The sequence below is a fragment of the Pelodiscus sinensis genome, chromosome 15 (genome assembly GCF_052426305.1).
Source record: "Pelodiscus sinensis isolate ZL-2025 chromosome 15, ASM5242630v1, whole genome shotgun sequence".
Taxonomy (NCBI): Eukaryota; Metazoa; Chordata; order Testudines; family Trionychidae; genus Pelodiscus; species Pelodiscus sinensis.
The window spans coordinates 3,570,001-3,595,534 of record NC_143066.1 but is presented as its reverse complement, the minus strand read 5'-3'; the positions used below and the strand labels follow the sequence as shown (position 1 = coordinate 3,595,534).

General features: G+C 60.0%; 1 protein-coding gene across 4 annotated transcripts in view; it reads left to right on the top strand.

Moving 5' to 3' along the window:
• LOC102446898 (ankyrin repeat and fibronectin type-III domain-containing protein 1-like) overlaps positions 1 to 25,534 on the top strand; it is a 368,753-nt gene that overhangs the window by 70,137 nt on the left and 273,082 nt on the right. For 3 of the 4 annotated variants that reach the window (XM_089782195.1, XM_089782196.1, XM_089782194.1), the window contains one exon: positions 11,032 to 11,174. In XM_089782195.1, coding sequence (XP_089638321.1) covers positions 11,074 to 11,174 — 101 coding nt within the window. In that variant the 5' untranslated portion in view covers positions 11,032 to 11,073. Of the gene's footprint in view, positions 1 to 11,031; positions 11,175 to 25,534 lie in introns of those variants that run through there. The other variant, XM_089782197.1, reaches the window with a different exon arrangement.

Below are 25,534 nucleotides of genomic sequence, written 5' to 3'. Positions count from 1 at the left end.
TGTAGCCACATCACGTCTGTGCTGGGCTGTATCCTGAAGGGACAATAAACCCCTCTCTGTTCTACGACTGGCGGAGTCTGTTCTTGCGGCTACGGGGGTGCAGGAATGGGAAAACCCCGACTGCGTCGTCACAGTGGTGCCAGGAGCGGGATGCACTGCACCCCGTGGTTGGAGCTTCCAGCAGCACGTGTCAAGGCGCAATAGAAGCACGGGCCTTAGAGCAGGCGTGCTGGAGACAGAGAGACGCGGTTCCTGGGAATCGTGGGGCGCTGCAGCACTACACCGGTGAGTCTACGCCGTGGGGCTCGGCGGGGAGATGGCCTACACCTGACTCCTGAAGGCAGACCTTGTGAGGCTGTGCAGAGAGCGTGGCCTGCCTGTGGGGAAAGCAACCAAGGCCCAGTTGATTGCAAGGCCCAGTTGATTGCCCATCTGGGATAGAATGACCAGTCCAGAGGCCTGGATCCTGTCCCAGTGGGGAGCAGCCAGACACCCCCAGGGAGCGTCTCAGGTTCTCAGACCGGACGGAAGACTGGAGCCTGCCAGAGAGACGCAGTACCCACCCAGCCAAGCCTTGCCAGCTGCAGTTCATCCAGGGCGGGGCCCAGCCTGGTAGAGCTGCGCCGGCTGGAGATTGAGCTGAAGCTAAAAGAATTGGAGTCGCACAAATAAGAGCGGCAAGGCCGTAGAGAGCAGCGACAGCATGAGCTGGCCATGGGAGAGCGGAGAAGCCGAGAAGCCCTAGCTGCGGTGAGCAGGGAAGGCCCCGGGGGGCCCGGGGCGGCTGGGCGCTTGGAGAAGCTTGTGTTGGCCCAGTGTAAAAATGTGGGGGACATGGACGGGTTCCTCAGCTCCTTTAGCAGGCCTGTGCACTGCACCAGGTTCCACCAGCTGACCGGCTGCAATAGCTCACCCCCTTGCTGGATAAGGAGGCCGCAGGGGTGCTCAACTGGCTGGAGGATCTGCAGCCGGGTGATTACGAACAGGACAAGGAGGCCCTGCTGCACAAGTTCGGGCTAACACTGGAAACGTACAGGAAGAAGTTCCGGGGGGTGAAGAAGGGGCCACGGGAGACGTATGTAGATTTGGCCTCCTCGCCTTGGTTGGTGGGTCCTGGCTGTTGAGGCATGTGTGCGGGTGGGGGCGCCATGTTGCAAGCCCCTTGCAGTGGGATTGGGCCGGGATTCAGCGGAGCACTGTAGGTAAAGTGTTTGCAGGGCGCTGGGCCATGTCCTGTGGTCAGCAGGCGAGGTCCCCGGCTGCCATTTCCCCTGTTTGCATTGCAAGCCTCCACTCGCTGCCAGTGTTAATGGTGTTTACACAGCTTGTTTGGACAGATGATAATTGCTGGATAAGAAACTGTCAGGAGGGAGTCAATTAGCCGCTTCGCTCCCCTGGTCGGAGCTTACCCTTGACATCTGAGTGGGGAGAGTGCTGCTCCTGGTCCAGTTCCCGGTTCCCTCTTTGCTGGAGTCGTTGGAGCGCTGTCCCTCCTGTGTCCGAAACGAGATTTGTGGGCTCCCATTTATGCCCGGCCAGCCTGTGCCTGCGCTCATTGAAGGGGGCGGGGTGAGGAGGAGGAGAGCAGGAGGGTGGGTGGGTGGAGGAGCTGCAGAGGTACGGGTCAGACTAGCTCATTCACTTGGGTTGGTCTTTCCCTGGAGCTGTAGCCTGCTTAGCGTGGGAGCGTTTTAGCCTCCGGGTACGTGTACAGCAGGCACCCCAGTGGGCTTGTTGGCCAGTTGGGGCCTTCCGAATGCTCAGGAGCTCCCTGGTGCTCGGGGAGCTGCCTTGGTTCCTGGGGAGCGGGGCCGGTCCCTGGACAGTCGGCTCAGCGTCTCTCCAGCCGCCAGGTCTGGAGTTCTGGGGCTCGCTTTGGGGACGCTCCTGCCTCTGCTTCCAGACTGGGGTCGCTTCTGGCCCAGGTACACTGAGACACGCTTCGGCACTCGGGGGCAAGGCCTCCGGACGATGGTGGCTGCGGCTTCCCCCCTTTCCTTTTTGTTTGGCTTCCTGTTTTTTCAGGGATCTGGGGCTCGCAAACCCATTATCTTTTAACATGTTAATCTCCACTTGGCCCGAGTTTTCTGCATCTGTCCACCCTGGCTGACATCAGCTCAGCAAGCAGCCAGGCGTGACCTACTGCCGCTGAAGGAAGAGAGAGGCAGATATTTCTTCTCTCTCGCTCCTTGTTCTCTGTGTCCCGAGGACAGTGGGCAGGAGCAGCCCCTGCCATGCTGCTGCTGTTATCCAGGGTGAAATCATCACAAGCTGGTGGCAAGGTGTAAGGACTAGTCCCTGTGTCTGTGGTCCTGGGGGAGCTAACAGTCGTAGCAGTCAGTTAAGCAGATGCAAGCTGCTTTTCCCCTTTGGACTGATGATGCCATGTCCTAGAAGGGGGACACGTGGGGCAGGTGGTCAGGGTGGATTTGAAGTTGACGTAAAGGACGCCCGATCTAGAATTCCCACTGGCACTAAGGAGGTCTGGGAAACGATAGTTCTGCACCGAGTGCGGGGACCAGCCCTGTGCAGTGGGGTCAGGATCAAGTGAGATGGTGAAATGGCGTCAAGTCATCTCCCTCGTTGGCCGGCAGGTCAAACATGCGGAGGGCGCGGTCCCTGCGGCGGTCGGAAGGAGGGAAGCGCGTCTGTCGCCTGGAATCCAGAGGGGAAGCGAGGCAGGGAGTGCAAGCCTGGCCAGTACTGAGCTTAGGATGGTGGAGGCAGTGAGCGGTTGTACAGCTGTGTTGCTGGAGCGGGGCCAACAGCGGCTATAACCGGGAGCTCTCTGTACCGTAGCTCTACACACACAGGGGCGTTTTACACCAGCCACTGCTCTGGAGGGTGCGGCGTCCCCTCCGCCGTCTCCGGCACTGCCGCTCTTTGCTCTCGTGTGCGCCCTGCTGCAAATGGTGCCGTTGGTTGGACACTTGGCATTGTGAGCTCATTTCCTGTGCCCGTAGGGCCTCTGCCTCCTGCCCATCCTTCGCAGCGCCCTCGTGCTACCAGACAGTCAGAGATGGTGTGCGGAGACCAGGAGAGGGCGTCCGCCTGGCGCACAAGTGGGCAGGCTGGGGCGTAGCTCTTGACACCGGCACCGGAGTGGGAGATTTGTGCGGCTCCCGACTCCCACAGAGAACAGCTGCTGGGTCCAGGCAGCCCTCGCGCCTCGGAAGCCGACAGCTGCTTTGCAACGCTCTCAGGGAGTCGTGCAGGGCACACAATGGTCGGTTCCCACCACAACCCCTCTCAGGTGCAGCAGAAATCAAAGGGAGCTCTTCTTTCTCGCCTCCCTTTCCTTGCTGTGAGACCTCGATAACAGGGCATGCCAGGCTGCGAGCAGAAACAGCATCTTTGAAGCTCAGGGCCTGACCGCCCTGTCATCCGCTGACGCATACTGCACTTACACCCCGCTGGGGTGTGCGTCAACAAAGCAGTTCTGGATGCCTTTTTTATCCTGTTTGCCTGTGGGCAAGACAGCTACTTGCTGACCTCCGGGAGTCTTGCCTGTGGACCATCCCTCTGCACAGGCAGAGCACAGCCGGCATGAACTGCTTTTCGCACCCAAACAGTTGCTGTCTGTTGATTTTCTCCTTGGATTCTTAAGTTAGGGAATGAAGTGTTGTCCTCAGCTGTCTCATATGAATTGTGCATGGAAGCTGCAGCAGAAGCACTCGGCATCTGGAGGGAGGTGGACCATTGGAGGTGAATGGTTTTTGGTTAAAAAGTCGCAGAGAATCTGTAACTTGAAGAACAAGGAGCAGTCCCGTGGTACTTTGGAGACTACCAAAGATAGATAGTACCTGGAGTTTTGGTGGGCAAGGCCCACTTCCTCAGATGGGTTGGACTCCTCTATAGATGTGTTAGTCTCTAAGGTGCTACAGAGCTACTTGTGGTTTTTGGCTAAGGTAGCAGAATAAGGTTGGGAAACGTGGTCTCAACACTGGCTCTGCCTTAGAGTTTGTTGGACACCAGGCTTGGGCAATTCTTTCCTGTGTGTAAAATGGGTCCAATGATAGTTCCCCCCCCCCCCACACACACACTTTGATTCATCCATTTAGAGGGTCTACAAATATATATGTCCAGTGCTTAGCACATGGGTTCCTGGTCTCAGATATGGCCAGTAGGCTCTTGTGATGGGGCATCTGCTCCACGCTGGCCCATAAGGGGTTAATAGAGCCCTTAGGAGGCTGCACGGGAGGCAGCCAATCAGAGGGGGCTTATAGGAGCAGCTAGTCAGGCATGCCCATATAAGAAGAGCTTCAGAGCAGAGTCAGTCACACCCTGGAGCTTGGGGAGGGAGGACTGGCTGCCTTGCAGGCAGAGGGGGAAGCCCCCTGGAGTAGGGGTTGGGCCTAGGTTCTCCCCAGGCCTCCTTGCCACTGAGGGACAGAGTGAGTGTCAGCTGGTGAACATGGGGAGTGGCGCAGCCAGAGGGCTGTGCCATGAAGGGGGTGCTGTGATCCTGGGAATGACGTGGGTCCCTGGAGCAGAAGTGATGTGGTGAGACCTCACCAGAAGGGGGCGCACTGGCACGCAGAGCTAATCCCCAGGACAGCCAGCAGGAGGCGCCGCAGTGGAGAGTCAAACCCCGTTGTAGCTCCATTGCAGCATGGTTATTAATACTCACCCTAGGTAAATAAAAGACCCATTTTTCTTTCCTCTCCCTCGCCTGCCTTGGAGTGCCCAGGGACGTAGTTACCCAGGGATGTTGTCCCACGCTGAAAGAGGCGCTTTTGCTTTGAACACGCAACCAAAGGGGGAGCTGCTCTGTTCTGGCTGCAGGTGGCTGCTGTTCCAGGAGGCGGCTGCCTTGTCTCTTCAGCTCCCCTTCCATTTGGCCCCTGTCCCAGCAAGCGCTGGCGAGAATGGCGCGCACCCTGAGCTGTGAGTGAGCTCGGCAGTGGCTGTGTGTTCCTCATGGGGTGCATTCGCTCTACAGGGAGCAACTGAAAGTGGACGGGTTTCCGCTGGTGTAAAGAGGCTTTGGCACAGAGATCCCTGGGACTGTCACTTGATGGGCTGAAATGCCACTGAGCCCACCTCCCTGCCCCTAGGGCGCCCCTACTACCCTGTGCTGCTGAGCCAGGCCCTCTGGCCTTCTCCTGCACCCACACAGGGCTGGGGTCACAGCCCACGCAGAGTAATGTGGACGCTGACATCAGCTCCGCTCTGGAGAGGCTCAGTCACAGCGATGTGCCCCCTGCCCACAGCTCCTGGACAACCACCTCCTGTCTGCACAGAGGAGGCTTTCACCTGTTCATTGCCCCTTGGATCCGCTGGTGCCCAGCCCAGCCCAGCCCAGCCCAAGCTGTGAGACTTGGCTGGAGCCAAGGGGGTGGGAGCTTCCCTGTTGACAGCTTGGGCGTTGCTGCTTAATCTCCCCGAGGTGCCCTGGCTGAACACATTGTCCCCTCTTCCTTGCTTTTCTGGGCCTGCTATGGAGCTAAGCCGGCGTTTAGTGAGCGCCCTCACGGCCAGGTCACGGACCGTGCTCGTGAAATGCAACAGCAGCTCCACACCCTTTGCTGAGTGGGTCACGTCACCCCGAAAACCAGTCTCATGAGTCTCTCCCCATCCTTTAGCATCAGCCCCTCCCAGCCGTGAGCAATGGTCCTGCTGCCATTGCCTGCCTTCGCTTGCTCTGCCGGTTCTTGGGTCCCTCCTCCGTGCAGCGTCCTGTGGCCATTTGCATGGCTAAATGACCTAGCTGGGGAGGAGAATCAGCCAATTCTCCCTGGACTGCATGTGACCCTCTGCTCTACACACATGACCATAGATGGCAGCTGAGATCTGCCGGTCTCAGATCCTGGGATGGAAAGTTCGGCCCCTTGCCAATTCCAGCCAGATGTGCGGAGACAGGACCATTGCTGTAGTCTGTGCTCCTCCTGCCGCGCTGCCTTATTTGTAAGTTTGCAGCTGGCCGTGGTTGGCGGGAGCCAGTGGGGAATCTTTCATCCCCTCCTGCTGGTGAGAGTGTTGACTGCGGAGCAAACACTGGAGAGAAGTCTACAGAACGGCTCGAGGATTCATTCAAAGCGACCTCCAAACTGTTCTCCCCTGGGGCTCCGCTTATCCCTGGTCAAGGGGGATGAGGCCTTTTCTTGGAAGAAAAGTCCTGCAGCCATTGAAGAGTTTTGTCCTGCAACGCATTTTCCCCACTTCTTTTTTAAAATGAGGCCTTATGTGTTCACAAAGCAAACACAACAGGGCTGGTTTAAGCTTGACTCTTGTGCGTGCGTGCATGCACGCACACACACACGCACGCTCATCACCCAAAATGAGAAGAAATGGGTTAAAAATGAGCAAGATTGAGTGACTCTCGGCTGTGAGCAGGCTGTGTGTCCCATGGAGAATAGCTCCTAACTTGAGAATTTGTGTAAGTGACCCGAGGGGGGTTTGAACCTCTGGCCGTTGGTGCGAAATGCGTTGCCTGTGCCCTTCTGAGTCATTGTTAGCTCCTGGCTGCACTAGACTCTAACCTCCTCATGTGAGGCAGCCAGAAGGAGGAACCTAAGATGCAGACTCCCCATGACAATTGCCCTTCTTCAGGGAGTCCCGGTCTGGGGCGCATGTTTTCACGAGCTCCTGGGAAAAGCTGCTGCCTGGCCGTGCGGGCCCAGCAGACTCCAACGGACACGTGAGCAGGTTGGCGTGGATTGGTGCCCTGAACGGTGGTGCCGTTTGCAGGGAAGAGGCGAGGGAGGCTGTGTGTCCTGAGGCCTCCCTGTCCGGGGTATCGTCCTGCTGACGCAGTTTGTGAAGGGACAGTCCGTATGTTGGTGCACTGGTGACGTGTTGCATCTCGGGGAAGGTGCTCCCTGCATCCAGCTGGCAGAGCAGCAGGTAACACGAGCGTTTCTTGTGCACAAGGGGAAGCCCTGAAGCTACGGCGGGGTCCGAGCTAGCGGAGGTGAGTGGCGCAGTTGCTCTGCCCTGACTCCAGTGGGAGCGATAGCGCCCAGGGCTTCCTCTGGGCTAGTTCCCAGCAGCCCCGCGCCTGGAGGGGCTGGAACGTGTTCTGGGGCTTAGTGCTCAGTTTCTCCTGTCAGCGCCGTGTGTCACACGCAAGGCGTAGCTCCTCTCCGCGCGGAGCAAGGAGTCCGCTTGGTGGCCCCGGAAGTGAGGAAGGCCCGCGGAGTGAAGTCGGTGGGGTTTTGGGGGTTCTCATCTGGCCAGGAAAGGAATGGGGTGACGGAGCAGGGGCTGACCGGCTCTCCCAAAGCCGGTAGCCGTTCTGACACTGCCTCTGGGCACAGATGCCACAGGGACGCTGGGTGGTGACGCTTGGTGCTAGGAGGTTGAACTCCGTGTATAGAAAGCAGTCAGGGATCCTGTGAGAGAGGGTGCTAGCAAAGGGCAAAGCAGCCCCTTGGTTTGTTGTACCCACATCTAAACGTCCGTACGACCTCTGCCCCCCCGATCGGTAGGCTGGCCCGTTCCGGGCGCTGTGCGGCTGGCTGCTCCCACGGGCAGGTGACTGGAAGCTGTAAGTGCTAGAGGGGAGGCTGGGGGCGGAGGTGGTAGGACTGAGTGAGATGGGGTGATTAGATGGGAGCGGGGCTTTGCAGACCACAGGAAAGGAGCACAGTTTTGTCCCCGAGAAGCATCCTCAACTCCAGCCCCCTCTCTGAAACTTCCTCCTTTGGCAGGTATCACTGGAGGTGCTCTTCAAAGCTGGTCAGCGGCACATTCCTGCTGGAGGGGGTGGGGGAGGCTGCCTCCGAGCGCCCTCCTGCAGTGGAGAAGCTTAGACAAGCTGTAAGTGTAGATAAGCAGCCCCAGCCCGATGCCTTGCCTCCAGAGACCTGGAGCGGGTCATCTGTGGGACATTTAAACCACACTGGGGGAGGCGAGGGGACTTTTTCCTCCTGAAAACAAGGGTGAATGTGGTGCTTACAGGGAACCTGGTGAAGGAGGGGGGAGTCTGGGCATTTGGTTCCTTATCATGTTGCTAATGGCTGGTTCTTATATAGAATTTGTATTAAAAATTATCATCTTTCTGTCACTTTTCAATTCTACCGAAATATTCCAATGGAGAATTCTACCCCGCTGCAGATCTCTATCTGACTCCAATCCTTTGGTGGCTTGAGACATGGCAGTCGAAGGCACTGGCTTTCACTGTGTGTGTTCTGTTTGGGTTTTCCTGTGGCGCTGCATGGGAGCGTGGCTGAGGGTAGAAGAGAGATTACTTCAGCGAGTCGGGGGGCGGGGGTTAATGAACAGAGCTGACGTTTTCCTTCCCCGTGATGTTCCAGCGGCAGTGCTGTCGCTTTTGGGAGTCAAGCTTTCCCGTTGTTTCATTTTTGCTGGCATTCTGGCCATCGCTCACACGCATACCCTGTGCAAGGAGCAGGCTTTGCAGAATTCCGTGTTTGGTTTTCACAAGCTGTGGCTGATAACCCCGCTGTTTATTTTTAAACAGTTCTTCAGTTATCATCAAATTTACATTTTTGCATTTGTGGGAAATTATGGTCAGGGAAAGATAATTACTTAATGATTGTTGATATTGGGATTCAAAAAGTTGTATGTTATTCAAATACCAATTGCCAACATCACATCACCATGGACAAAGTAAACGTGTGAACAGTGAAATCAACATTTACTTACGGATAAAAGCCTAATCCTTCAATGCTTAGTAACGATGAAGTGCATGCCCTGAGTGTGGTGTGTCAAGTCTCACAGACCTGTTCCAGTTTGTTTGAAGAACAGAGGCGGCTCACGAGAGGCCGTCCAAGGGAGAGTCTGAATGTATATTTGGTGTCTTTCAATCCGACTGCCCTACATAGGGATGCGAATGGTTAATTGATAAGCCAAGTTCCCTGTAAGCTGCATGGCAGGGCGGCTGCACAGCTGGTTAATGAGCCCCACCCAGAGGCTTAGGGCTGCTGTGCAGAGGGTTTCCTGGCACTCTCTCAGCAGCAGAAGCTCCCTGCTCTAGACAGTGGGCGTGCTGGTGGGGAAGGGGACATGAGGAGGGAGGGAAGGAGTAAGTATGTGGCTAGGATGGGAGGGGTCAAAGGGGAGGGCAGTTTGGAGGTGCAGTCTCCTAGCCGAGAGGTTTGATTACAGCAGCTGGGTTTGCCTGCAGCTTCTTGTGAGGAAACCTAGGACACTCCACTAGCTTCCTGGGCTGGGAGAGGGGGAGCAGACTCTATGGGGTAGGTGTGGAAAAGAGGGGACAGTGGATGCTGGTCTCTGTGCAATAAGGTGGGGACACAGGGGAGTTTGGAGAGTCTGTCTTAGCACAACAGCCCAGGTGGGCTGCAGACAGAGGACTCTCTCCTGGGCTGGGCCAGGCTGGCTGGGGTGGTGCCAACATTTCAGGTGGGCTAAAAGCTTTTAGGAATACTGGAGCAAAAGGCCTAACCATGACATTTGCGTGATCACATTTCAAACAAAGTTTACATCGGCATTAATGGCTTAAGGTACGGAAGGAAAGGATTCTTGTAACAGATTTGTGTTAGTGTTGTAGATATCTGCAAACACTGATCTTAGCAATTTTTTAAAATCCCGTGTTACTAGTTAATACATGGCAGATTGTTAAAACTGGAAGAACTTTACCATGGATTCTGTTTAATTGGTTTGGCCTTTCAATTGGAGTTGGATTCTGGACAAGTGTTCTGGGGCTTCTACTCTTCGACTTAATGTCACACACAAAGTGAAAGTTTCACACTAGAACTTCTATAACTTTTTACAGATTTACTCTGTCTCACTTGCATAGCATGGATCCCAAACATTCCCTAGAAAGTGTATAAGCCTGAGTGAATACCTTTTACTCTTCTTTCCAGTATCAATAGATATTGTATTCATATTTTCAAGGAGAGCATGACTATTTCTGGTTGACTCATAGATTTCTTTAGCATCTTAAAGTGTGCATATTTGTTATGTTTTTACTCATTGACCATGTCTTTGATTTATTTATATGGCTATTTGCAGCATTCCCCATTTTGGTGCGTTTACTAGAGTGAGTTGTTAGGTCGATAATGCATGTACTCTAAGAGCAGTGTTAATTTTCTTTATTTGATTTCATATTAAATAAACATCTTAGGCATTGCTCCTTATTAATTATCCCTTGTTTTAGCATATTGTCTTCTATCCCTATGGACTCTTTTAAAAATATGTATCCCTAGGTTTTTTGATTGTACTGGGCCACACTGCACATCCACATCCACTCTCAATAAGATAAGAAATGTCATCCTGCCCAAAAGAAAACTCCACCCACCCAAGGATGGAAGATGTTAGAGGGAACACTGCTGGTAAGCCTCTCCCTGAATGGATGAGGTGTACCGGTTATGGTTAACCATTGAAGGCTGAAGCACACCCCTGCCTGCTGCAGGCAGGGAACTGCTCCAGCCCTCCCCCCGCCCCCACCCCGGGGCCCACTGTGGGTGGGAGCATTCCTGCCCAGCTAGAGCAACCTTCACCCACAGCGGGCCTGGCCCGGGCATGCTGTGGGAGGGGTGTTCTAGCCCGTTTGTGGCCTCCCCCCATGTAATTGGTTAAGCAGCTAAACATCATGTTTAACTAGTTAACTAATCACATGGGATTTTCCATCCCTAGTCCTCCATGTGATGAACTGACTGTAGCATGTTAGTTTGTAAGGGTGGCTGACACTCGCCTTGCCTTGCATTCAGGGCGCTCGCTGCACAGTCTCCGCAGGGACCAAGCACCCTCTGAGCATGAGGGCGTGCGCGCACACTGAGCATGGTGATCCGTGCATGCAGACTAGAAGCTGCTGGGCTCTTGCGCATCTGAGTGGGGGCTGCTCCCTGCATGTGCACGCAGAGAACGGAGCATTTACTGCGTGGTAGCCAGTCTGGATAAATGTCCCCAATATCCTTGGTCCTGTTTCTTCCTCTTCTGTCACATGGGAACCTGACTGGGCAGAACCCAGGTGGGCAAGGCCTGATGGGTATCAGCTGGAGGGTCTTGATGCTGCAGGTATCTTGGCCACCTGCCCAAGACCAGCACGTTCTGACTTACTCTTGCTAATAGGGGCGGGGCGCTTTCCTTCTTGTTCCTCTGCAGTGGTGAGGCGCCGTTAGCGATGGTGGAGCTTGGATCTGCATCATGGCCCGTGATGTTTCTATCTGCAAGAACCTGGTTCCGGATTCGGTGGAGCCTGTGACTCCAGACCCCGAGGTGCAGGGAAGTGCAGAGCCTGGGAAAGGGTGAGTCAGGACCAGGCAGTCCTTCCGTATTCCCTCTCTTCCCACGCTGAGACGGGGCCGGCTTGCTGAGAGCTATAGCAGATTGTGACTCAGCCTCCCTCTGCCGGGGTGTAAAGCGGGCCCTTCCTCTCGGGGAGAGATAACGGAAGCAGAGCTCTGTCCTACACAACCTCCTCTTTGTGCTTCCGGCCCAACGAGAATACACGGGAGCACTGGATCTGCGTGCCGTTGGGAGCACGTCTCCAAACACACGGGAGCACTGGAGCTGCGTGCCGTTGGGAGCTCGTCTCCGAACACACGGGAGCACTGGAGCTGCGTGCCGTTGGGAGCTCGTCTCCGAACACACGGGAGCACTGGATCTGCGTGCCGTTGGGAGCACGTCTCCGAACACACGGGAGCACTGGAGCTGCGTGCCGTTGGGAGCGCGTCTCCGAACACACGGGAGCACTGGAGCTGCGTGCCGTTGGGAGCGCGTCTCCGAACACACGGGAGCACTGGAGCTGCGTGCCGTTGGGAGCGCGTCTCCGAACACACGGGAGCACTGGAGCTGCGTGCCGTTGGGAGCACGTCCCCGAACACACGGGAGCACTGGAGCTGCGTGCCGTTGGGAGCACATCTCCGAACACATGCTCGGCTTTCTGTTGGGCCATGTGACACTCGTGGCGAGCGAGTTTCCAGGCACATCTGTTCAGACTCAGCTGGGCCTGGCTCTCGGCAGATAAACTTGTGGCCTGTCCCAACAGCGAGCTACCTAAAGGGCATGGCAGGGAGAGTCTCTTGTGTCACGTGAGCTAGAAGTATTGGTCAGTGTTGGGTGCCCAGTGGCCTGGAGGGATCCTGTTGTGTAGGGTGTGCCCTGTTCTGAAAGGACAGTTTGCGTTTTACCGCCCCTGTCCCAGGCCCCTGCGTCAACTGATGGGAGACATTTGTCTGAGCAGATGCTTGTGGTTTTCCTGTGCTCAGATGTGCTTCCCAAGGAGCTGTCCTCTGCCTTTTCCCTCCTGAGCGGAGGGATCTCTGGATCTTTAATTTGGGGGCTACTCTCCAGGGTGTGGTGTTCAGACATAAAGGGATGCGGCTGGCCTGGCGTAAAGGGTTTTATCAGTGTGAGTTGAATCATGCTGGCGTTGCTGTGATTAGTGAAGCCTCAATGGGTGGTCCCCAGCATCGCTCAGACCTTTGTACACACCACACCCTGATGTGCGTATCCCATGGAAAATGGGGGTTCGAGCGGTGTTCCCTGTACGCGGGACGCTTGTGCAGCTGCTCCGGAGAGATACTGATGCTGCCCAGCTGATTAGCAGAACACCCCCAGCCAGGTTTGTGTTTCTACTGGTGGTGCACAGTCACACATGTCTCTATGCACATGCAATTTATTCTGCATGTGGGAGAAAAAGATTAGAGGAAACATTGGTTTCGAGATCTTAAAAATAGGTACTGGGGGTGTGACGTAGTGTGGGTACCTTGCTGGTTGCTAGGCTTGGGTTGTGAGTGACCCCCACTGTCTGCAGCAAGGCCCAGCAGAGCAGGGGATGAGTCATTATGCAAGGGGGCTTGGAACCTGTCTGACCAGTTATCTCCCAGGGAGCGGAACAATGGGAAGAAGGGGAGTGGAGCCCTGGCTGGGGGCAGGGCTGGAAGTGAGTGAGTTAGGTTTCTGTCTGGGAAGCAGGGGAGAAGGAGCTAGGGAGGGGGCTGGGATTGTAGGGCCCAGCCACCCCCCATCTCAAGGGGGGGCACTGGGCCTCCTAGCCCCAGTTCCTGTAACCAGATGACATCTGTGCTGTGCTGTATCCTGGAGAAGCAATAAACTCCCTCTGTTCTACTGGCTGGTGGAGTCTGTCCATGCCATTACGGGGGTGAAGGAGACGGGAAAACCCCAACGCACTGTCACGAGGTATTTCTTGTGTTGCTCTGCATAACCAGACTTACGAATTACTTTGAGCCGAACAGCACAGAGCGTGGAGGAAATCGTAACAAGCTCTAAAAATGACCTAGTACCTTAATTACCTAAAATCTAACCGTTTTCTTTCGAAATGTCACAATGTTTTAATGTCACTATTTTTAATGGCTGGCTTTGGCCGCTGCCTCCGGGTCTTTGGCGTCTCCTGTCACTCCTCCCACCGTCTCAGTGTTCCCCCTCCCCAGCTGAGCCAGTGCCACATTTAAATGCGGCTGCCCGCTTGCCGCGCATGCGCAGCAATGCCGGAGGGAACTACTCCACTCGGTGTTCCCGGCGCGCGCTGCAGGCATGCCCGGGTTTGGTGAGGGGGATGGGACTAGCCTGTCACAGGGGGACCCGGGCAGACTCCTCTTTGATCTTACGAAGCTCCTTTTCCTCGCTTGTAGAAGCATGAAATGTTGAATTTGTGAACGTGGCCTCTCATATCAGCAAAAGGTGTCAGTAGCCTGTACCTGAACCTTTCCCACCCTGGAGTGCTGGAATGTGTCCCTGGAGCAACGGACTGGTGTGGAAACCTGTCGGGGCATCACAGGCATGTGCTCCGTTCATGTATCATACAGTGTCACCCCCTGTATCTGGCTCGGTGTGTGTAACACACGTGTGCCTCCATACACATAAAGCATGTGTATATATTAAAAACACACCTGCCTTTTAAAAGCTTAGTGGCTTTTGTAAGCATGTCACATGCTCGTGATGGTTAGTGGCTACAACTGATCAGGTGTAAGATTAGCAAGCCCCAAGAGAGGAGGCTGCCTTTTCTGTAGCCCCCCTGGGAAGGGTGTGCTGCAAGAGCAGCTACCAGATCGGGTTGGCATTCCAGCCCCACATTGGAGAACGCCGAGATCCCTGGAGACGGGCAGGGATGCAAACAGAGTGCCTTGCAAACGGCTTCTCTGCTAGGGGAGAGAGTGCTCAGCAGCGGCTGAGAGAGAAAGCAATCAATGTATTTTGCCCAGACTCTTAACTGTTTCAGCAATAAGCAGTAGCAGGGAAAGAGGCGGCGTTAAACAGGCAGTGTTATCCGGTTTTTTCCTTTTTGTGTGTGCTTGGGGAGCAAGCCCCAGATGAAATGCCTTGTCGAGGGACCAGACCCAAACCCGCCCGGCCAGTGGAAGGCCATGCTTCCCAGAGTGCCTTTCCCCCAGGGTAGCTCCATTCTGTGCCTGCTCAGGCCCTACCCTGCCTGCTGCAAGTGAGGACAAAAGGGGTGCAGGGGACGGGCGTCGGCTGGGATGTGACCATGCAATGCACAGACCAAGCGCGTTGTCATGCTCCTCTCCAGTGACTGGCCCTACTGTCCGTCCATTCCCAGGCGGCGGGGTCGGCTGACTTCTAGTTTGACTCCTACGGGACGGAGGCCACAGAATGCCCCCCAATAATTCCCAGGTGTATTGGTCCAGCCAGAGGAGTGGGTCTTCTAGCTCACGCAGTGGGGGTCTGTGCTAGGGAGCTGAAGGTCCCAGCTTCAGCTTCTGCTGCTGATTTGTGTGTGGCGTTGGGGGCTGTCCTGGGATGCCGAGTTCACCCCCCCCCCGGAGTGCGCTAGCCCCCCCGCGGGTTGGAGACGTTACCCTGGCCGAGTTCACCCCCCCGGAGTGCGCTAGCCCCCCCGCGGGTTGGAGACGTTACCTTGGCCGAGTTCACCCCCCCCCCCCGGAGTGCGCTAGCCCCCCCGCGGGATGGAGACGTTACCCTGGCCGAGTTCACCCCCCCCCCGGAGTGCGCTAGCCCCCCCGCGGGTTGGAGACGTTACCCTGGCCGAGTTCACCCCCCCGGAGTGCGCTAGCCCCCCCGCGGGTTGGAGACGTTACCCTGGCCGAGTTCATCCCCCCGGAGCGCGCTAGCCCCCCCGCGGGTTGGAGACGTTACCCTGGCCGAGTTCACCCCCCCCCGGAGTGCGCTAGCCCCCCCGCGGGTTGGAGACGTTACCCTGGCCGAGTTCACCCCCCCCGGAGCGCGCTAGCCCCCCCGCGGGTTGGAGACGTTACCCTGGCCGAGTACAACCCCCCGGAGAGCGCTAGCCCCCCCGCGGGTTGGAGACGTTACCCTGGCCGAGTTCACCCCCCCGGAGTGCGCTAGCCCCCCCCGCGGGTTGGAGACGTTACCCTGGCCGAGTTCACCCCCCCCGGAGCGCGCTAGCCCCCCCCGCGGGTTGGAGACGTTACCCTGGCCGAGTTCACCCCCCCGGAGTGCGCTAGCCCCCCCCCCCTGGCCGGAGAGCGCTAGCCCCCCCGCGGGTTGGAGACGTTACCCTGGCCGAGTTCACCCCCCCCCGGAGAGCGCTAGCCCCCCCGCGGGTTGGAGACGTTACCCTGGCTGAGTTCACCCCCCCCCGGAGTGCGCTAGCCCCCCCCCCCCCGCGGGTTGGAGACGTTACCCTGGCTGAGTTCACCCCCCCCCCGGAGTGCGCTAGCCCCCCCGCGGGTTGGAGACGTTACCCTGGCCGAGTACAACCCCCCGGAGTGCGCTAGCCCCCCCGCGGGTTGGAGACGTTACCCTGGCCGAGTACAACCCCCCGGAGTGCGCTAGCCCCCCTGCTCTCCAGCCGGGGCGGGGCCCCGTGCCAGCTTTCCCCATTGGTCCCTGTTGCCATGCAGCGGCGGCAGCTTCCCTGTCCTCTGCAGAGCCTCGTTCGTGTGCTCTCTTGGAAGGAGTGCGCGATTTCATCAGGCGAGGGGCGCGTCTTCCCTAATAGCCTTGGTAATCTCTTCCAGGGGGACTCGTTGCATTACATCTCTAGTCCAGCCAGCTGTGGAGGGAGCATGCTCCTGCTTCCATGTGCTTGCGTTGGGTCCTCTGGGTGGCACAAATGCTCCCCCGGAGAGTTTCCCTTTCCACGGAGCTGGAGCCATTCAAGGATTCCGCAGCAGGCTGCTTCCTGCTGCTTCTGCACGATCACACCCAGCCCTCTGGGCGGGGCAGGGCGGGGAGAAGTTGTCCGCGTTGTGCCTTTTAGAACAACGGTCCTCGGGGTTCATTAGCCGCGAGCGCTGTGGCGTGAGATCAGCTGTCGGAAAGGAGAACGTGATGCTCCCTCGGTGACTGTTCTAATTCTGCTGGGTCACACCTGCCGCTCCCGCGACGCTCTCCAAACCGCCTGCTCCCTTCAGGGCTGCGGCTCTTCCTGTGGTGCCACAGACTCGGAGGCAGAGCGCTCTCTGCTTGGCACAGCTACCCGCCAAGTCAGATGCCCCCTGCCCCGGAGTCCAGCGCTGGCAGGTTTCCTGGCTAGCTCCTGAGTGCATTTTGTCCATATCACGAAACCCTCCTTGCGGTTTGGTGTGACCTGAAGGCCTGGAACCGGGTCAGCTGGGGTGAGGCAGGCCCCAGTCGAAGGATGCAGATGAGGCCTGGGAGGCAGGGCCCGATTACTGGACGGTGGAAGAAGGGTTTGTAGCCCGGGGTGAAGTGGTTTAGGGGCCCCCGGGGTGCTGGAGAGCAGGATTTGGAGGCATTGGCAGAGCAGGTGTTGCGGGAGGCAGGGGACAGGTGTGGATGGAGCTCACTGTTCCTGTCCCTAAGGGGTCAGTCAATTTTCTCTCCATCTAGGTTGTGTCCCTGGCCCTGGAGGCCGTGTGGGGATGGACCTACCCGTAGAATTACACTGTGTCGTCTCTCCTCCGTTCCTGGCCTCTGGGCCCTCTGCCAGAGGATCAGTGAACTGGCGCGAAAGCCTCCGTCATTTTTCATCCTCCGCCAGCAGTGCAGCTGTGGACTGCTGGCCACGGCCTTTGGTGGAAGTGTGCAGGGGCCGTGGCCCATGAAGTGGCTGTTCCTCCGATCCTGCAGCCCCGGAGCAGCAAGAACAGACTCCGCCCGCCAGTAGAACGGGGGGTTTATTGCTTCTCCAGGACACAGCGCAGCACAGACGGGACGTGGCTACAGGAGAGTGGGCCAGGCAGCCTCAGCCCCCTTGAGATGGGTCCCTGGGCCCCTAGATTCCAGCCCCTCCTTAGTCTGTTTCCTTCATGGCTCCAGCCCAAGACTGCCCAGCTCCCAGGCCCTGCCCCCAGCCAGGTGTTCGTCTCCGCCTCCTTCCTTTGTATCTCCCCTGGGGAAAGAGCCTTGTTACCTGCCCAGGCTGGGCCTGGGTGTCTGGGCCAATCCACACGTGGTGAGTCCGTGGGAATCACAGCCCAGCGCAGGGGGACCGGGTCACAGAGAGACAGCCCCCACATCACAGAGGTGAATCAGGGACATGCAGCCCGGCGTGCATGGAAGCCTGCAGGGCCTGCTCGCACGTGCTCTCGGTCCCCCCGCAGGCTTTTGCCTTGGCCCTTTGCTTGGCTGGGCAGCCTGTCACTTTTGTGGCTTGCAAAGCAGGAAGGCTCTAGCGTGGCCCGAGCACCACGGGCTGTGGCCCCGCAACCGAGCTGCCCTTGCAGGAGGCCGTCGGGCTGGGCTGGTGCTCTCAGCCCAGTGTATTACCACAGTGCTGTAGCCGGGAGCCTCGTGCGGCGAGTCCCCGTTTCCTGCATACCCCTCGGTGCCCAGGCTCCCCCCCCCAGTGCCCAGCCTGCTGCCATGGCCGGCACGTCCCCTTGCAGGACTGCGAGCCGGACCCCGTCTAGGGTAGGCCGAGGGCTTCTCTGCAGGGCTGGCCAACACGCTGATGTGGCGCGAATGCCTCAGAGCCTGTCGGCGTGCCGTGCCGCGTGGCGCCGAGAGACACGGCCACGGCGAGTCCCTAGCGCGCCGTGCGCCGCCTGCTTTCGGCTCCGTAGTTGAAACGAGGGGGGTGCTCTGGAATTGCGCCCCCCGCGTCCTGCTGGTGGGAGCTTGGCTTTGCTGTGGAGAGGGGAGGAGGCCCCAGGATTTGCTGCATGTGGAAGAGGGAGACGCCCCGTGTCTTGTCCTCACCTGGAAGGCCCTTCAGCTGTCGGCATCCTGCTCTGCTGCTCTGTGTGCTCGTGCCGCTGCCCACGCCTTCGCTCTGCCAGTGCTCCCGGCTGTCGCCGTCAGCCTGGCCCACCCGCCCTCCCACGCTGCTGCATGCCGCCTGCTTCCCCGTCCGATCCCTGACTCCCTAATGCTGAGAGGGCTGCACGGCCAGCGGAGGGGGACTAGTCAGCCCTCCAGGCTGATGTGCTCGTTGCCCGCCCGTTACGTGTTTTGCGGTGGCCGGGGTTAGATCAGCCTGGAAGGGAAAGGGGCTCTGGACGTGCAGCGGAAAGCGTTGGGCTGTGCAGCGTGTTCATGTGGGGCTGGTGGGCTGGACGGCGGAGGGTCGTGCGGAGAGCCTGCACAGCCACGGCTTAAGCCCCATACAAATGGCATCCTGCACAAGTCGCCTTTAGGCCACGTTCTGCCCTGGAGGGCACATCTGGCTCCCTCATTAGCAGCCCGGCTACCGCCCCAAGGGTGTGCCTGGTCTCCGGCCGCATCGCTGGGTTCTCCCTCCCCAGCTAGCAGAGTTGGGGCCGTGGGAAGAGGAGCCATTGGCTTCTATTGGAATACAGATGACACAGAGAGATTGCTGGGTTAGAAATCTTCTTACGCCAGCCACGGGCCATCGGGGCTAGCGGGGGCTGCGTGAGCCACCTCCCTCAGCCCAGGGGCCGCAAGCCGGGCGTTACCACGGCGGGCTCCCGGGGGTGGGCGTCTTGTTCCCTGTGCAGGCGTGCCTGGAGTCAGTGGGGGGCGGATGGACCCGTTGCAGCGCTGGGACGGGGTGGTTAATTTCATCTTCCCCTCTGGTTTTAAAGGGACCGACATTTCCGTCTCCTTCCTTTCTCCTGCACTAGTCACCAAAGCCTTTTTTCTTTCTCTGGCCCTGCCCCCCATGTAACCGCTGGGGCTGTTGCTTCTGTGCTGACCTTCCCCCTCCTTCGAAGGCTGAGCTAGCTGTCTGTGCGGCGTTGGAGGGGAAGGAAGGAGGGAGGGACCCACCTGCTTTGGACTGACTATCGCAGCCCGACGTGGTCACAGCTGTGCAGCACTGCAGGCCAGAAGAGCCCTGTCGTGTGGGGAGGAAATAACTTTCTGGTGAGAGCTTTCAGGCCAGGGAGCACGGCAGCTCGTTCCTACGGGTCTCTGGGGCGGAGAAGGAAAGGAAAGTCCCCTTGGCCACTCACGTGGGGGGATTGCTGTGGGCACTCGCGCAGGTGGAGCCACGACCTCAGAGGTGCTGTTGAGCACATGGGATGCTGGCGCCCTCTCCTTCTCCCCGTCTCTCTTATGTCCCCGGTTTCTTCGCACCTCGCTGAATGCTCCGCCACGGCCATGGATCTGGAGCGGGGCATGGCCAGAAATGCCCACGTGCAGCTGGGGCGTGCGAGGCCGTCCGGGCCTCTTTGTTCCGAGCAGCCAGGGCTCCGGAGTGGGGGGCGGTTGGTGCCGGAGCACACGAAGAGCATTTGGGGGAGACTTGTCGCGGGGGTTAAAGGCGGGTGGTGACTGACGCCTTGCTCGCCTGCAGGGGTCAGGCGTGTGTGTCCCGGCCGGGAAGTGGCTCAGATTACTCGGTAACTGTGCGGCTCTGCAGCGGGTAGTAAGTGATTGTGACTGTCGTAATGCCATGACGTAGCACAGCATACGTGAGGATGAGCGGTGGTACTGACACTAGAGAGCAAGCAACAATCTACACTTTGCATTACAGCGCTTCCTATTTAGCAGTGCAGGGTGTCCCAGCCCTCCCCCCGCTTGTTAACTTCTGCTTGTGTTCTCTTCCTGCCGAGTGACTCTCAGTGGCCAGCGGGTGAGGGTTCGGCCACCGCTGGTTGTGGGAGTGCAAAGCGCAGGCAGGCTTTGGGCAGGCTGTCATCCGAGCTCTGCCAACACACGTGGCCTGGCTGTTTCAGGGCCCTCTGCGCATCTTAGCACTGGGGGCCAGCAGCAGCCTGTTCCCCCGGCGCGCTACATGGTGCCGACGCGGCAGTGGTTTGTGTGTGACCCGTCTCTGGGTGATTGTCAGCTGAGCGGAGTTGCCTGAAGCGACGTTGTACGGTGCACGGGCTGCACTTTGCTGTTACGCTGGTGTTACACCCCAAAATGCAGACTCTTCCGGGAGCCAGTCAGCCCTTTGGATTGGGCCCGGGGGTATTGGCATGGCCAGGTGAGCACAGTGGGGACCCCCTCCTGAAAGGCCGTCTAGGGTGCAGTGAGTAATCCTGTAGGCTGTACCTCCCAGTGCAGCAGGACAATTGTTCTTGCATCTGAAATCATTCCATTTCCTTCCACTCTTCTCCGCGGTGCCAACGCCCTGGCCCCGCCTGTATCCAAGCCTGTGGGCTGGCTTGTGTGCTCTGCGGTCCACGGGCCTTGGGTTTGCTCGTTTGCTTCCCTGTTGGGCCTGGCCCCTCATGGAGCTCCACGTGCGCGAGATCTGTAAAGCGGAGGCCGTTCTGTGCGAATCCGGGGCGGCCCCGGCTGCTGCTCGACAAAACGAAGCAGGTGTGGAGGGGAGCAGGCTGCAGCTGGAAGAGTTGTATTAGTGTGTTACTAGGAGCCCCGGTCGTGGTCCAGGGCCCTGTTGGGTGAGGTGAGTGCACACACAGCCGTGCTCCCAAGGACTGTTAACAGGTGTGGAACGTGGAGGAGTTTGATCGCATCCTGGTTTCAGGGGGGCTGGGTGAGTCTTTCGTTAGGGAGTTGGAGCGTGAGCTTTCGGGAGCTCCAGCTCACCTCCTCGGGTGCCGGAGAGGGAGAGACGGAGCCAAGGGAGTGAGAACTCAGCGCTCATGAACTCACTGGACACGGCCCATCTCCCACAGTGGTAGAAGGGAAGAGCACCTGAATGGGAGGTTCCATTGCACTGTGAGAACCACTCTAGAGCCGTGCTCCCCAACACGGTGCCTGCGGGCACCATGGTGCCCGCGGGGGCATTTGCATGCGCCCGCCAGGTGCTTGGGGCTGGCCTGGCCCCGGGCACATGGCGCACGGTGAGCGCTGGCCCCGGGCGCGTGGCTATGGGGGGGGGAGCGCTGGCCCCGGGCGCGTGGCGCTTGCGGGGGGGGGGGGCGCTGGCCCCGGGCGCGTGGCTATGGGGGGGGGAGCGCTGGCCCCGGGCGCGTGGCTATGGGGGGGGGAGCGCTGGCCCCGGGCGCGTGGCTATGGGGGGGGGGCGCTGGCCCCGGGCGCGTGGCTATGGGGGGGGGAGCGCTGGCCCCGGGCGCGTGGCTATGGGGGGGGGCGCTGGCCCCGGGCGCGTGGCTATGGGGGGGGGAGCGCTGGCCCCGGGCGCGTGGCTATGGGGGGGGGAGCGCTGGCCCTGGGCGCGTGGCGCTTGCGGGGGGGGGGGCGCTGGCCCCGGGCGCGTGGCTATGGGGGGGGGAGCGCTGGCCCCGGGCGCGTGGCTATGGGGGGGGGAGCGCTGGCCCCGGGCGCGTGGCGCTTGCGGGGGGGGGAGCGCTGGCCCCGGGCGCGTGGCGCTTGCGGGGGGGGGAGCGCTGGCCCCGGGCGCGTGGCTATGGGGGGGGGAGCGCTGGCCCCGGGCGCGTGGCGCTTGCGGGGGGGGGGGGCGCTGGCCCCGGGCGCGTGGCTATGGGGGGGGGAGCGCTGGCCCCGGGCGCGTGGCTATGGGGGGGGCCTCCCCCGGGCGCACAAATGTCCCCGCCCCCTGGCGCCCGACAACCTCAAAAGGTTGGGGACCACTGCTCTTAGAGGTTCGGTTAGACCATGGGTCAGGTGTCAGACCCTGCAGTGAATCCCAGCGCGGCGGTTTGGTTCCTGGTCCCTCCGGCCAGGGTGTCGGACCCTGCAGTGAATCCCAGCGCGGCGGTTTGGTTCCTGGTCCCTCCGGCCAGGGTGTCGGACCCTGCAGCGAATCCCAGCGCGGCGGTTTGGTTCCTCCTCCCTCCGGCCAGGGTGTCGGACCCTGCAGCGAATCCCAGCGCGGCGGTTTGGTTCGCCCTCCCTCCGGCCAGGGTGTCGGACCCTGCAGCGAATCCCAGCGCGGCGGTTTGGTTCCTCCTCCCTCCGGCCAGGGTGTCGGACCCTGCAGCGAATCCCAGCGCGGCGGTTTGGTTCCTCCTCCCTCCGGCCAGGGTGTCGGACCCTGCAGCGAATCCCAGCGCGGCGGTTTGGTTCCTCCTCCCTCCGGCCAGGGTGTCGGACCCTGCAGCGAATCCCAGCGCGGCGGTTTGGTTCCCCCTCCCTCCGGCCAGGGTGTCAGACCCTGCAGCGAATCCCAGCGCGGCGGTTTGGTTCCTCCTCCCTCCGGCCAGGGTGTCGGACCCTGCAGCGAATCCCAGCGCGGCGGTTTGGTTCCTCCTCCCTCCGGCCAGGGTGTCGGACCCTGCAGCGAATCCCAGCGCGGCGGTTTGGTTCCTCCTCCCTCCGGCCAGGGTGTCGGACCCTGCAGCGAATCCCAGCGCGGCGGTTTGGTTCCTCCTCCCTCCGGCCAGGGTGTCGGACCCTGCAGCGAATCCCAGCGTGGCGGTTTGGTTCCTCCTCCCTCCGGCCAGGGTGTCGGACCCTGCAGCGAATCCCAGCGCGGCGGTTTGGTTCCTCCTCCCTCCGGCCAGGGTGTCGGACCCTGCAGCGAATCCCAGCGCGGCGGTTTGGTTCCTCCTCCCTCCGGCCAGGGTGTCGGACCCTGCAGCGAATCCCAGCGCGGCGGTTTGGTTCCCCCTCCCTCCGGCCAGGGTGTCGGACCCTGCAGCGAATCCCAGCGCGGCGGTTTGGTTCCTCCTCCCTCCGGCCAGGGTGTCGGACCCTGCAGCGAATCCCAGCGCGGCGGTTTGGTTCCTCCTCCCTCCGGCCAGGGTGTCGGACCCTGCAGCGAATCCCAGCGCGGCGGTTTGGTTCCTCCTCCCTCCGGCCAGGGTGTCGGACCCTGCAGTGAATCCCAGCGCGGCGGTTTGGTTCCTCCTCCCTCCGGCCAGGGTGTCGGACCCTGCAGCGAATCCCAGCGCGGCGGTTTGGTTCCTCCTCCCTCCGGCCAGGGTGTCGGACCCTGCAGTGAATCCCAGCGCGGCGGTTTGGTTCCTCCTCCCTCCGGCCAGGGTGTCGGACCCTGCAGTGAATCCCAGCGCGGCGGTTTGGTTCCTCCTCCCTCCGGCCAGGGTGTCGGACCCTGCAGCGAATCCCAGCGCGGCGGTTTGGTTCCTCCTCCCTCCGGCCAGGGTGTCGGACCCTGCAGCGAATCCCAGCGCGGCGGTTTGGTTCCTCCTCCCTCCGGCCAGGGTGTCGGACCCTGCAGTGAATCCCAGCGCGGCGGTTTCCCTCCGCAGCTGGTTGTGAAGGTTTTTGCCTTGTCACGTTGCTCCCCCGCTGGCTTTTGGGTGTTGCCATTCTGGATGTCGGATTTGTGTGCGTTTGTTCTGTGGCAGGTCGCCGGCCTGGCTTGCCACTGTGGGGCATCGGGCCCTGTCTCGCCTGCTTCCTGCTTGCCCCCGAGTGCCCTGGGTAGGGCTGTTCTGCTCTCCTTTGGGGGGCTGCGGGCGGTGAGCTGTGAGACAAGAGGTCTCCTGGCCATGAGCTGGGTGTGAGCCTTGGACTGGTCATCCCTTTCGCCTCTGGCGGGACAGAGGAAAGGCGCAGGTTGTAGAACCCTCCGGGAGTTGCCCATGTAAATGCTAGAGAGGAGTAAGGCTTGTGATCTGGGATCAAGGGGAGTGAGAGCACTGCAGACCCTAAACACGTTCTGCATTCGGGCGTCCGGCCCCACATAATCCCGAATTGTTGGTTCCCTTTCATTTGCTCTCTGGTGCTGGAGCCTTTAAGATTCCCCTTTTCAAGTGCTGTTCCCAGCCGCGAGGGCTAGGACAGGGCTGTTACACTTCGTGTCATCCGCTGATCGAGTAGTCGATGGAATTTCCATTAGTCGATAATGGGGTGACTCGCACATTTCAAAGGGAGAGGCGCAGCAGCTGGGACCCCACCTGAGCAGGGGCAGCTTCGTCCCTGCTCGCGCTGTTCCCTGCCGTACCTCTGCCTTCCCTCCCCCCCATGGGTACAGTGCTGGGGGGGGACACAAGCTTTTAAGCACCGGCTCCTGCCTCTCCCCCCCCCAGGTGCCTCTGATGCAGAGGCAGTAAGGGAGTGGAAGCAGACTGCACGTACTGACTCGACTGCCCCGGGAGCCCAGGCATCTCAGGCGGTCGACCGGCTGCCTCCATCCCTAGGTCTGGGGGTGCACGTCCTGTGAGGTTCTGGATTCCCGGAGCTGGGGCTTGAAGGAAAAGCCTCCCTGCGGTGTGGGTCACGATAACCCTGGGAGCTGGCAGCGCGAGTGCACCGGGTGCAGTGTGAGCGCCCCAAGAGCTTGCAAATGAGCCAGACCCACATGGCAGGAGCTTGCTTTTGGCCTGTCGGGGTTTTTTCTCCCCCGTGAGTGGCAATTAGTGGCCCCCACCGCTCCCAGCGTGCTGCCTTCCCGCAGCGGGCAGGGCCAGGCGCTTCCAGGGGAGTCGCCTGCCTGTGGGTTTTCAGGCCATCCTCTCCCCATCCCCTCCTTTGTGCACGTGGCTTCCCAGGGCCGTGCCCCCCCCCAGGTGACTCTGGGGAGGGGGTGGGGAGGTTGACACCCCCAGGGCGTAGTGGGTCGCACAGCCTGTGGCTCGGTGCAGGCGCTTTCCCTGCTGTGACTTGGAAGGAAAGATCCCCTGGCGACTGAGCCCCGGCAGGGTGTTCTGGGGGGCCGGGGCGCAGCCGTGCTGATGGAGTGGGCCCGTGGAGGAAGGCTCCCTGAGAGGCCTGTGGTGCTCCAGGCTCCCATCAGCTGGGCGGGGGGAGGAGGGGCCTCAAATGAACCTCACCTTGATATTCCCTCTCCTGTCTCTGCTGGCGCCTTTCAACGCCTCCCTCCCCTCCCCCTGCCCTTTACAGGGCTCAGCAGAGGAGCGTTTCTTCCCCGCCAGGGAACCGTCGGGTCATCCTCCCAAGTCTGCCTGCTGCCCGCCGGGCGGCGTGTCTGGCGCGCTCCCCCAGCCCGGGTGTTCCCGTCCCCAAGGGCGCCGTCTGGCCGTGGCGAGAGGGACAGACAGAGTGTGTGCGCGTGTGCACAAGCTGACACTCGTGTGTTTGTGTGTGTGTGCAAGCTGACACTGTGTGTGTGTGCGCGCGCAAGCTGACACTGTGTTTGGGGGGCACTCTGTGTGTGTGTGTGTGTGTGTGTGTGTGTGTGCGCGAGCTGACACTGTGTGTGTGTGTGTGTGTGTGCGCGCGAGCTGACACTGTGTGGGGGGGCACTCTGTGTGTGTGTGTGTGTGTGTGTGTGTGTGTGTGTGTGTGTGCGAGCTGACACTGTGTGTGTGTGTGTGTGTGTGTGTGTGTGCGCGCGAGCTGACACTGTGTGGGGGGGCACTCTGTGTGTGTGTGTGTGTGTGTGTGTGTGTGTGTGCGCGAGCTGACACTGTGTGTGTGTGTGTGTGTGTGTGTGCGCGCGAGCTGACACTGTGTGGGGGGGCACTGTGTGTGTGTGTGTGTGTGTGTGTGTGTGCGCGCGCAAACTGAC